The sequence below is a fragment of the Embiotoca jacksoni genome, unplaced genomic scaffold, assembly GCF_022577435.1.
Source record: "Embiotoca jacksoni isolate LCO1_2020_lvr unplaced genomic scaffold, fEmbJac1.0.p SCAF_60, whole genome shotgun sequence".
In the NCBI taxonomy this organism is placed as follows: Eukaryota; Metazoa; Chordata; class Actinopteri; family Embiotocidae; genus Embiotoca; species Embiotoca jacksoni.
In genome coordinates this window covers 708,139-721,714 of record NW_027185415.1, presented here as the reverse complement: position 1 = coordinate 721,714, position 13,576 = coordinate 708,139, and the positions used below count along the sequence as shown (strand labels likewise).

Below are 13,576 nucleotides of genomic sequence, written 5' to 3'. Positions count from 1 at the left end.
AGGGAATGAGCTCAATGACTGTACAGGATGTCAGTAAGAATTAGGCTGAATGGGGTCTGTTGGACTTGTTCAACACATTTAATATCATCAGGAAAAGGGCTGAAGGGACAATTAAGATGGAGAGAAGACGGACCTCTACACAGAAAAACATGAATGTGACTAATGAAACAGCTTTTATGGAAGCAAAGATGGTTCCACTGAGCTTTGAAAGATTTCTGTCTTGGAACAACAAAACGTGGCTGTTTAGGTTTCATCATTTATTAAATAAATGAAAAACTTCAACATTTTGTTGAGAGTTCTGAAAAAATAGTTTAAAAATGTAATTAGCCATTGGAAGATGAGGTTGGAACTGATGTTCCTTTTCTTCGGGTCAAGTATTAAATATAATGCTCAAATTTGAAATGAACGTGACACCATTGGATGTGGTTGAAAGCCTTGGGAAGGTCAGGAAGAGCTCAAGGTCAAAAATCACCTTTTTTCACCTTGTAAAGCTTTAAAATCACACATGTAAAATGATGATTCAAATCCTAAAAACTCACTTGTGTTCATCAAAATAAAAAATAAAAATTCAAAGAAAAACATCCCTTAATGCCTAAAAGTAGCTCAGAAGTAACTCTACACCTTTGCACCACTGTTGAATTCATTTATGAACCACATCTGAGGACTTATTTTAAGGTCATGAATGTTGTCTTTAACGTCAGTCTCTCTCGCTGACTGACTCGTTCTCCAAGTTGATTGACCGTGAAGGAGCAGTGGTCCTGTACAGTAGATAGTAATACCTCTAACGGATGATAGATATGTGCTCCACCACATCGGTGAGCTACTTTTTTAAAGGTATAATATGAAACTTATGAGGCCACATTGTCCAGATGACACCCGAACAGAAGAAGGAAAAGAAACATGCCTTCCCGAGAACTTCAGTTGTAAATGATTCTGGCCCGGATGACTAACACAGTCTCCAGTTGGACCCGAGTGGGACGACCTGATCCGACTGTCTCTCGCTTCCTCGTAAAACAAGCAGGACTAATGATCCAATTTATGGACTCTTTTCAGCTCCAATCCTCTTTAGCAACAGTTCTGTTTCCATACGTCTGTAATCACACTATTACTGCATGAAGCTGGTCAGGCTGGGCTTCCCTAAACCCGAGTCCAGTGTCCCACAAGCCTCGTTCAAGTTTCTCCAATTGTATTTCAGCAGTTTAATTACAGAACTGAACAGACTGAGGGTGTCTACAAAGTTCACGCTTCATTTATTGGTCAGCAGCCAGGATTCAAGATTAGAGGTTCATTAGGTTTAAGGAGAAGTGAAGCACTTACAGGAGGTCCTCTTGGTCCAATGATTGACAGACCTGGCTCACCTGGTGCTCCCTGGACAAACGGAGAGACAGGAACAAAACAAAAGATGAGATGGAGTTGGATTCCTTCCTGTTCCTGTCAGCACCAGAGATATCATGACAGCACGTCAGCACATTGATGCCTTCCTATCCACTTTCTCATAATGTACAGACTGATTCTTAATGTCCTGGAAAGTAAAGCAGGTGTCACACTTAACTGGTGGTGCAGGAAGCTGTGACCATTTAAGGGGTTAGTGGGTGAACATCTGATGCTAATGAGCTAATTACTAAATGCTAACCAGCCAGGAATGAATGCTCTTCTATCACGATGTCTCCGAGCTCTTGGAGCTTGTAACGGACATAAAGTCAGCAGTTTAAAGTTTATAGTCCAGCAGAGCAGGGTTAAAGAAAGTGGGACATATTTCATAGGCTTCCTCTGTTTTCTGTTCAAGACTATTTGCTATTGATGAACTAGATTCACACGTCAACTAAAGTTTAGCTGAAGCCAAAAGGTTTGCATGGATTTGAATAGTTCATGAGCAAAAACAGATGTCTGATCATTTTGTGTAACATCCACAAACCGAATGTTCGGCAAAGCGCTAGAAATGTAAAGAAAAACTGCCCTTAATTAGCAAATATTACATTTATAAGGCCAGGCCTTACAACATGTCAGAGACACAATCTCTGAGATCTCAGCTGTCTCATCTGAAGACCAAAAGTCACCGTTGAGCCGATTTTGAGATGAAACATTTCAGCTTCCTTGAATTTTCTTGCACTAAACTAGAAATACAATTATTTTTCAGCACTGTATTCTAGACTGAATTTGGAAAAAATAGAATTACGAAGTTATTACGACTCCAAACACCTGACGAACCGTCTTTACATTCAGATGTGGGAACTTTTCCCTCATTGTGTTAATGCACTTAAACGCCTCATGACGTAACGACCTTTCAGACTGGACACGATGTTTAATCAACAGATCGACTGGTTCAGTTCAACAATACCGTTTTTATTTTCTGCTGTATAACACAAGCTTGCAATGACTTTCCAACAGGCAACAAAAGGGTTTGTTACACACCACATACAGTATTCAGGACGTTGTAAATTCTATTCAATTCTTTTCCAGAATTTGGTTTTACATTTATAAAAATCACCTTTTATTTTGTTAATTTTAAATAACAGTCAAACTGGACCTAATACCAAGATGCTACTTCATTAGCGGTGCGACCCAAACGCTGAGCAGTGCTGCAGTAGAAACGGTGGACTGCCTCTGGACTCCTGCTTCACTAAAAACTAGTTGTAGTTTATTTGAAGTGTGTGTGAAGCCTTTCTGACCCTCTCAGCCCAACGACACAAACTACCGGCACATCGAGGCTTTCCAGCTCTCCCTGATTAGTTTCACTCCTCCTGAGAGGAAATCCGAGGACATGGTCATAATCATCCATCGAGGACATGGTCATAATCATCCATCGAGGACATGGTCATAATCATCCATCGAGGACATGGTCATAATCATCCATGGAGGACAGTGTTTTGTTTCTTCTTCTCCCCTTGTTGGTGTCAGATGTATCATCACTCAGGGGTAAGAAGGCAGATAATGATGGAACATGATGGATCGTGACATGTGAGGCAGTTTTCAGTTCCTTCATTGGTTTTGTAGTTTTAGTAAACGTGAGGAAGTACAGATGCACTTGTGCACAGATTGAAATACTTTGGTTACGAGAGGTAAAGGTCATAAAACAACTTTAGAGTCTCAACTCCAAGCAGGACCCTCGCAAAGAAAATACGAAACAACTGCTGTGGGATCACCTGCAGTCAATACTATGTAGGTCTCATTTCCTTCCAAATTAAAACATCTCAAGTCCATAAAGAATTCAACGCTGTTTTTTTTGTTCTCAACACATCCATCATGTGTCTGTTTTTCCTCTCAGTCGGCTCCGTTCGCCCCAAACAGCTCAAAACTCCCATAAACCCACAGAAGCCATTTGTTTGACGAGTGCTGTGTTGTTCTCTCTGTCTTCCTTCCAACAGATGATTTAACCACAGGTCCTGATCACAATCTATTATATTATAATTAATAATATCATTTATAAGTATATTATAATAGATTGCCTGCCTAGAAAGATAAAGGCCAATAGATGATTTTGGATGTGGATGTGTAGAGCGATCACTGTTGTGTGCTTCTGAGCTTCCTGTTGTGGTGGTCAGGGAACTATTTCTGTTCTCTCAAGTCCGTCTGAGGCTGAAAGTACTTTTGCGTTGGCAGACAGACATTAAATACCACATTTGTTTCTGTGGTATGACTTCTGGTGCGACACGTCATGAATCACATTGATGAGAACAAAACAGAAACTCTCCTTTGGCTTTGATGCAGGTAATAGATTGAGACATTATGATTGCTTTTGCAAATGTGGAGGGTCAGTTATGAAGAGGGTTCAAATCCAGCATACGATATTTACAACATGTTGAGGTGAAAAGGGAGACATGAAGCAGACAGAAACTCACAGCTTGGTTTTGTCAATGAAATAATGTGACTGCAGAGTTAAGAAGTTGCGATAACTACACAAACCAGTAAAAACACTTTTAAGGGCGGCTGTTGTTCCAAAGATCAATTTTTTTTTTTTTTTTTAGTTTATCTGAATCCGTTCCACAAACATTCAGAAAATATGAGAGGAAACTTGAAGGCGTGTGCTGTGGGATTCTGTCGGTGGACCAAGAGAGTGAACAAGACATCACACACTGCAACAAACGGACTATTAATCCGTCTTTCTTTCTTTTTAATTCAATCATTTGTCATGAACTGGAGGAGCTCATGATGTGGAACAGGTCACCGCTGCACTTCGGTGCTCCTCATAAAACATTCAAAACATTTCACTCAGTCAAATCTTCACCTCGACCTCATGAATATGCACAAGAACAAAGTCGAGATTAAAACGAGTATAAAATAGTATAAATAGTGATCAAAACCTCCACCAGATATCTTAAATTTTCCTTTGGCGCCTCGATGTGTAAAACTCAATGGACATCTATTTATCTTCACTGATGAACCGACTGACACTCAGCAAACTACAACAGAAATCACACACTTCACATTACACTGATGTTACACTGAGGGAAAGCACTTTTGATTTTTATGTTCCTGCACTGTTGACACTGGCAGATTTATGACATGTTTACCATCTCTGTTGACACACGTTTACAGTTCATGAAGCCAAGCGGGAGAAACCGGAGCCTCCAGTAAAATTCATCTCACATGTTACGTTCACCTGGAGGCCAATATCAGTCTTGTTCTCATATTTATGACAATTTTAACATGACAGACAACCAGGATTTAACTCCTGTCAATGCAGCAGTAACAACATTTATGTATCACAACAGAACTCGATTCACTCCTGCTTCTCTTGGAGAATCTGCTCACGTCCTCTCCAGGGGCCTATAAATGTCTCCCACTTTCTTTTGGGAGTCTTAAATTTGAACTTTCAGATGCTTATGAGACAAATCGATCCTATTTTGTTTCCCAGTGTACAGAATGAAGGTAATCCAACCAGGGTGGGAAACCATTTACAGAATTTGACCCTCGCGCTGTTTAAAAGTACAGACCCGAACCTCCGGTGTAAATCACATGCTACCTGCACACGCAACACAACACAGTAACCACAGACACAACCACCCACAGTGTCACATCTGAGCAATGTCTTCAAACGACAGACGCTTCCATTTTTCTCGAACTCATTATAGTTTCCCTCATCCGAGCAGCTGGGTTGACAACAGATGACAAAGTAAAAAAGGGCACCAAACCAAGGCCAGAAACTTTAAAGATCAGGCTGCAGTTTCCTTTAACTGGTTCTATATTACCACATTTCTTATGTGACCATCCTAAACTTACCTTCTCCCCTGCTTGTCCTTTTAAGCCCTGGGATCAGTCACAGCAGACACAGTCGCATGCAAGTGTAAAAGGAGGAGAGAGACAAAAGAGAGAGGAACCAGTGTTAGAGACATGGAGAGGGTTTGGGGCATGCAGCATCCTCAGGACTAGTGACGGGGGTGGTGGTGAAAGAGCTACAGGGAGCTACTGAACAGGCTGAATGGAGCTAAGTGGAAGCTAAAGGCCTCAGTGGGCTGCACAGGAAGTGCTGGTCAGATTGCAAGACAAATATTATCGGAAGAAATCCAAGTAAAACTATTCATGTCATAATTGTTGTTAACTTTTTGATATTCACTCTTCTCTTGTGTGTATCGAATGCAATGCTTTATATGCTTTCAAGGAGAGACTGTCCAACCGCACAATTCATCACCATAATAGAACAAATACATGCACAACAAAACGAGTTCTCTTTCCTACAAGCAGTCTGATGGCTGTTTAGAAGTTGTCTGATAAGAAACATAGAGGAATGTAACATTTATTGAGTCGTGGCACACATGGCCAAATATTATTATTGTTAATATTGTAATGACAGGATTCTGGTGAATTATATTCTGACGCTGAATAAATGCAGGGTCTTTTATATTCAGAGAACCTGGGCGTATCTGCTTTTCTACCTCCAGTAAGAAAGGAATAAGACCCTGAAACATGTCTAGATGGAGGAAGAGCTGAGCCGGACGTGCTCTTCCTGTCAGCTCCAGTTCCCCGTCAGCTCCAGTTCCCCGTCAGTTTCAGTTCCCCGTCAGCTCCAGTTCCCCGTCAGCTCCAGTTCCCCGTCAGTTTCAGTTCCCCGTCAGCTCCAGTTCCCCGTCAGCTCCAGTTCCCCGTCAGCTCCAGTTCCCCGTCAGTTTCAGTTCCCCGTCAGCTCCAGTTCCCCGTCAGCTCCAGTTCCCCGTCAGCTCCAGTTCCCCGTCAGCTCCAGTTCCCCGTCAGCTCCAGTTCCCCGTCAGTTTCAGTTCCCCGTCAGCTCCAGTTCCCCGTCAGCTCCAGTTCCCCGTCAGTTTCAGTTCCCCGTCAGCTCCAGTTCCCCGTCAGCTCCAGTTCCCCGTCAGTTTCAGTTCCCCGTCAGCTCCAGTTCCCCGTCAGCTCCAGTTCCCCGTCAGCTCCAGTTCCCCGTCAGTTTCAGTTCCCCGTCAGCTCCAGTTCCCCGTCAGCTCCAGTTCCCCGTCAGCTCCAGTTCCCCGTCAGCTCCAGTTCCCCGTCAGTTTCAGTTCCCCGTCAGCTCCAGTTCCCCGTCAGCTCCAGTTCCCCGTCAGTTTCAGTTCCCCGTCAGCTCCAGTTCCCTGTCAGCCGCGTTCACAGGCCGCTGACGAAGGTATCTACATGGAGCTCAGCTTAATGATGCAGCAGTGCTGGAGGATCTGACCACTAAGATCCTGGAGCTGATTAGAAATACTGCAACAAGAAGACCAGGAACTTCCTGTCTGCTGCAGCTCTCCAGGAAGAGGGAAGTGTCTGCTTTTCTAGGCAGATCCATGAATGTCTTCACCAGAGTTAAATATTGGAGGAATGTGTTCAGGGTTTAGCGTGAGACAGAAAAAGTGACCCTGCTCCCTAACTCAAGCACACTAAAACCTTAAAGGGGACCTATGATGCTCATTTTCACTCATTTCTTATATTGTAGGACTCCAAAGTGAAGCTGTCATTGATTCACACTTAAAAAAAAGAGTCCTTATTGGTTATTTACTGTCCCTTTATGCATTCCCTCAGCCGAGCCAGGACATGACTGGAGGATTACTAACATCATTTCTCAGTCTTTATTGGAAATGAAAACTTCTCAGATCCCTCCGTAGCCGACATGTTCGAGTCCATATCCAATCAAAAGCCCTCTCCAGGCTCATTGCTTCATTGCTGTAGACGTCCTGAATCATTTTCAGGGTCTCTGTAGATGATTTCCAGAGTTTGACATAAAGTTGCCCCCTCTGATCATGTCCACACAGAAACCGCGGTGCGGGCATTATTAATTCAGCTACTGATGATGAATTCATAAAGTATTTATAAATAACTGAAGTGAGCTGAGAGGTAACTGAAGCAAAGTAAGGTCAGGCTGTGCTGAATGACTGCAGCTGAATCTAATTTAAACTGTTAGATATATAATATATTGTACTATTAATAAGCTGCACATGTAATAGTGGAAATAATTACATTTCATATTTGTGTTGTAATACCACTTGAATGTAACCACTACTGTTGATCTTGAGGTCACTCACCATTCTCCCAGGAATTCCCACACTTCCTTTGCCACCCTATTGACCAATGATAATTCAGAAGGAACAGGGGTCAATGACATCATTAGATAAAGATTAAAGGGATACCGTGATGTTCAGTCTTATAGGCTCTCTGTTATTTACAAGTCACTGATCTCATATCATATCTGATCTCATCTCATTAAACTGGATTTAATGAGAATCAAATTCCATCCTATAAGAATCGTAGTTGTTACACATCAGTAATACAATTTCTTATCCCTGTTAGAGTGGATGATTGAAGTGAATGTTGCTCCATCTGGAAAAGAGAAGCTTATAGAGGTCATTCAGAGCTTCTAAAGGCCCTGATGTCATGGTATCCCTTTAAGGAATAGAGTCCATGGTGTTAGTCAGCTCAGTGTGTTAATCCTGCCGTGCCGGATGAGACCAGAGAAGCATTCCATGATACAGTGATAGAAAAACAACTACTTACATGCAGTCATGCCCAACACAAGACGCCCGATACCCAGACAGACCTGGAGCCATGTAGCTGATGTATGATTTCAATATGAACACTCCATCATGCACCTTAATTCACACTATTCAGACAACTATGAAGTCCTTTCTAAAGTCTTTTAATGCACCCCACACTGCTCTCAGCAGCTCCTCCCGCAGAAAAGTTGTTGTTAATTTATTCAACATTGATTAAATAAAAGGCTGCACTGTATTATTTAGATCTGGAGGGCCTTGGATGTTGACGGCTGCATCACGTTAAGCCCAAAGCAAAGAGTGCAAACGCCTTCTACTTCTGAAAATCTGCAGATATCTGAAATCCAAACCAACCACAAATAAAGAAGAGAAATAGGCGTCGGGTAGTTGGGATCTGGACTTCCCCTCAATCATTACCCACTGCTTTACCCTCTGTACCCTCCTCAACCTGGACAGCACTGCTCAACACAGCAGTGTTGATAGTGATCCCAACTCAAGGGATTCATTCATATTCACTACTATTAAGAAAACTAGAAAGTAAGATTTTCATTTATGCAAAGCCTCATTGGTATTGTGAAAATAAAAGAGATGTGTCAGATACAAAGCCTATATCACACATCCTCATATATCATGAAACTTTAATGAAATCCTTAAGTAAGTTAATTTTAATGTCCTTCATCGTCATACAAGTACACAGCTGAAAATGTCATTCCTAAGAGAGCCAAGGTGATACCACCCCAGATAAGAAAGAAACTAAAATGAAATAGTAAAAACCTAACATAATCATAAAAAAGGAAATAACAGATAGAACTATTAAAAACCACAAACAGAACTGCATCAGTAAAATGCAGCAACTGTGATATAAAAACCTGTCGAATATAATATAAACAGAAGCCAGTTTAACATTGTACATTGAACAAAAAGGAGGTGCAGTGGTGCTGAAGGACTGAATAAATACAGCAAGCAGTGTAATGTAAATAAGAGATATGATTGGACCAGATAAATACAGAGTGCAGTGATATATAAGCCTGACCAGTATCCACAGTGGTGATCACTGCAGAGTGTAACTGTGGTGCAAATCGACTGGTGAGATGACCACTGCAGGAGCAGAGGGGTGCAGTCCAGGTGACTGGTTTATGTACGAGGTGGGAAGGGGGTTGGGGAGGGGTCAGCATGTGACGTAGGAAGGTGAGGGGGCAGCTTGGAGGAAGAAGCTCTTAAATATCCTCACAGGGCTCGTTGTGAAACAAGAAAGAAGCCAACGAACTGCGTGGCGACGAGGGATCCTTCACTATGGAGGAGGCTTCGTATGGAAGAGGTCCTGGATGGAGGGCAGACAAACTGGTCTTCTCTCATCCTGGCGGTAGGCTGGCTCTCTTCAGTCCCTGCAGGAAGTGGAGCCGTTGTTGTGCTTCTTGGTGTTCTTGTGTTTCTGACCTGCTCCACCGTGGAGCTGCTGGTGAACACTGAAGAGTCGTCAGCGAGTCAACAACCACGTCTTGTTTTGTCTGCATTGAGAGAAAGGTCGTTGTCATGGCACCAGTTCAGCAGTCGTTCCAGCTGCTCGCTGTATGATGCTTCATCATCGTTCCTGGAGGCCCACTGCTGTCGTGTCGTCAGCAAACTTCATGATGTGGTTGGATTCCAACTTGGCAGAACAGTCGTGGGTGAGCGGCGTGAAGAGGAGTGGGCTGAGCACGCCGCCTTGTGGGGCGCCGACGCTCAGCGTGATGCTGCCTGATGGTCTTCCACCGAGGCGCACTGCCGCAGTGCTTCTGTCAGGAAGTCCAGACTCCAACAGAGGCAGGTGTCAAGACCCAGCAGGGGGGGTTTCCTGACCAGTTTCTGTGGGATGATTGAATTTGATGCTGAAAATAAGTCGATGAACAGCATTCTGACAGAAGTGTCGTTTGTGTCCAGATGAGATAGGGCTGAGTGGACGGTGCAGAAAATGGCCTGGTGAGTGGAGAGGTTGGGACAGGATGCCCACTGGAGAAGGTCCAGGGAGGTCGGCAGGGCAGGTTTGAAGTGTCTCATCATAATGGAGGTCAGTGCCACAGGACGGAAGAGTCATCGAGAAACAAAGGGATGAATATCTGTGTCCCAATTGAGAAACCACTTCTGAATGTCAAACATCTAAAAATCTAATTTCACATAATTGCGGTTGTGAACGTGATTATTTGCACTTACAACAAAATAAAACCTTCTCTATTTATCCATGTGAAGAATTGAGTGTTTTGTGAAACCTCATCCAGTTTATTGACAGGAACCCGATCACTGCAGGACTGTTGCTCTTGTTGTACTTTCCAAATATGTTTCTAAGAGTCAGACAGGCTGCTTGTAAAGACTTACAATAAACACACACACACTAATAGACATGCCCGCATGTATACACTTGCCTTGTAATACCCAACACTTTCAAGTGGTTTTTAGAGTTGTTGCGATCTCGGTAGTCTCGTATTCGCTGGTGTCACACCACACACACATGCAAGCACACACATCCTCACAAATACATAACCAAAAGAATTTAAGCCAATTATATGTCACGGTGTCTTTGAGATAGTGATGATGATTCTCCACCTGGTTTTACATTTAAACTTGCCACATCGGTTGTTAGGCTTCGTATTGACTCATGTTCAACAACTAACATCATACAATGAATACAATCAGTGATCAGATGTGTCTTATATTATTTAAAGATGGTTTCCTGATGATTTATAACTGAAATCCTACAAAACTCAAACATAGTCCAAAAACTCTTTGGCTCCACATAATGACTGAAAATAAATAAATGACTGTACCCATGTGACCTATATAACTCCACCCATACTAGCTGAATATCACCTGTACACCCACAATAAATATGACTCTAATTCCATTCATAAATATAACTTCAATTATCCATCTCTTATTTAAATGTTTTGACTGATTTCATTCATTTTTTTTAAACCAAATGAATTGTTGTTTCAAACATTGATTACAAGAGACCCCGTTCATCCCACCATGCTTAGGGTGGTTTCTCCAGGCACTGGTGCAGTATGGATACTAGGAAGAGTGTTTGAACAGCTCTGCAGTGGAAGCAGATATTTCATGTTAGCTTTTATTAATAATGAGTAAATAATTCATTCTTAAATTGCATGTGCATTGCCAGGATTAGTGGGACCTGTAGCAACACTGCACACGGGTCCACCTGCAGGTGGAGAAATAGAAGTTCTGTGTGTCGGTAGGGTGAGGAGGGAAATATGTTTATGGTCCATTGAAATAGCATCTAGTTAGTTATGACATTCATGTAGCATCTAGTTAGTTATAAAGAACTATATTGTCACATTCCAGATCAACCACATAAGGAAAATATTGCTTCCTAATTTCCATATGATAAAGGTCTCCTTTCCAAAAAACACATCCTCCCACTGTCAATCAAAGACTGGTCATAATTTCATTCCGGGTTTAATCAACCACAAGTCTCCTCTTTGGACTCTGGTGAAAGAGCCAAACTTTGGACTATTCTCCACTCAAGACTCTTTTATGGACCCGTTTCACAAGTGAGATCAGAACCAAAAGTGGTATTAGTGTGTCAGGTCAGATACTGGAGAGTGCTAGGTCAACATAAAGTGGAACTCAGGTATGGAGATAAAACAGAAGCCAATTGAAGCTGTATTAGAAACAGGGATTCAGGTTTAGTTCAAACAAACCAGAGGATCTGGAACAATCCAGCTAACAGCTCATAGTGTAGAAATAGAAACTGATAAGATATCAAAGCAATAAGAAATCAAATGTACTGTTGTACTTACATGTCTGAAGTTTCTCAAATGACATATGATCATAGGAAAAATAATAGTTCAATTGATTGTAATTCCATGTTGAGTATATCTGATCTCATTAGTGGTCTATAACCAACCCGTTGATGGGAGGTAAAGTGCAGAGAGTTCAGTTTCAGTGCAACCTTTCCTTATAAATACATTACAACTAATTTGCATATGTAAAATTGTTTTATAGGGAACACACAAGTGTTTCAGTTTTCAGCCCATTAAATCTGGTAACTGACAATTTATGGTGCATAATAACTCATTTCTGCTGACTTAAGAGTCTGTTACTTTAAAGAGACTGTGAGGGGAGCAAAAATAAATTTGATGAGCCCAAATTAACTTTGATTTATATGATTAAACACACACTCTGACACAGGCATCCTTTTCAAGGTCAGGTAATAAAGCAGGCCACCTTTAAGAGCCTTTTCATGTCAGAAGCTATTGTGAGTTAAGGGGCAGCGTATTCCCAATCACATTTGGAATTAATGTACCACAAACCAGTTGGCTCACAGAATACCTGAGGCTTTTAGGGCTCCTGAAATGAGGGGGGGGGGTCACCTGGTGTGTAATCTAACAACCTATAGTTTTCCCTGTAAGTAAAAGTAAGCTGCAGCAACACCACATTTTAATAAAATAAAGTCAGCTACAAGCTAATGGGAAAACTACTGGAGCTCATTTCCATCAACAAACAACTGTTGATCATGTTGATAATCGACCAAACCTGAGTATGTTTCACACTGTTTCTAGAACACTGGGAGTTTCCCACCCCTCTGACCTGAAGCAGTATCACTGAATACCTCTGTGCCCTCCCTGCCACACCCTTACAATCTGAAAACCTTTACAATCTTGCCTACTTTTTGCAGGTGATAGCTGCAATATGGTAGAATTTATTTTCAAATTATGGCAACCTACCCACATTTTTGAATACTTGCAGTTTTTTTTGTTTTTTTTAAATGTTGCAGAGCTACAATCTGATTCAAAAAATGACAACAACCACTCATAAGAGAATAGTCAGACAGATCAATATTCAAGTGATAATTATTTACACATGCAAATTCTGCACAGAGACACACAGAGACACACAAAGACACAAGTTAAAAAGACAGTTACCGGAAAGCCTGCTCGTCCAGGAGGACCCTGAAAAAGGGTGAGAGAAAATTGGCACAAAACAGAAAGAGTAAATTTTAAAGATACAGTCCACATAATGAAAGAAAGCTGCACTGAACCAGGCCAGAATACAACGTGTACGATAGACTCAAGGTCGTCACTATTTCGTATGAAGACGTTTTATTTTGGCCTTTTTTAGCTCAGTGACAGCACCCTACTGATGCAGTAACATGCTTCTTCAAAAACAGACATTCAGTGAATTATTGTAACATGAGTTTTTCTGAATGTAAAAGAACAAACGGTGGTCACCAAGAAGACTCATGCAAAGGTTGGTTTCAGGAGAATGCATGCTGAAAATCCTCATGTTTCTGCATAACAAACATAATGCATAACTTCAAACTGGCCTCACCCCTACTTCATATAACAATATATAAGCATGGTTGCTTCCACCCAAAACACATTACAGGAAGCTAGAATACAATGGCTTCCACTATGGTCCTGTACTAAGAACAAGAAGGAACACAGTATACAAATTCAAGTGTGTTTTGTTTTCAGGGCTGGAACTCAAATTAAAGGACTGAACTGTAATTGGCTGGAAGTCACAACAGGAACTCTTTACATTTTCCAAAGAGCTGCTGAGGCACTGACATTTCTCTGAATGATAATTGCCTGCTCTTGAATTCTGGCCTGTCATCATTATTCCTCCACGAGGACTCCAGTGAGAGTGCTGCA

The 13,576-nt window shown here is 41.8% G+C and overlaps 1 protein-coding gene across 1 annotated transcript in view; it reads right to left on the bottom strand.

Moving 5' to 3' along the window:
• col13a1 (collagen, type XIII, alpha 1) overlaps nucleotides 1-11,769 on the bottom strand; it is a 53,092-nt gene extending 41,323 nt beyond the window's left edge. Inside the window, exons 1-4 of the mRNA XM_069174717.1 lie at nucleotides 11,723-11,769; nucleotides 7,467-7,502; nucleotides 5,221-5,247; nucleotides 1,318-1,368 (exon numbers count right to left, since the gene is read on the bottom strand). Of these exons, the coding sequence (XP_069030818.1) occupies nucleotides 1,318-1,368; nucleotides 5,221-5,247; nucleotides 7,467-7,502; nucleotides 11,723-11,755 (147 nt within the window). The 5' untranslated portion in view covers nucleotides 11,756-11,769. The remainder of the gene's footprint in view (nucleotides 1-1,317; nucleotides 1,369-5,220; nucleotides 5,248-7,466; nucleotides 7,503-11,722) is intronic.
• Nucleotides 11,770-13,576: the final 1,807 nt, after the last annotated feature.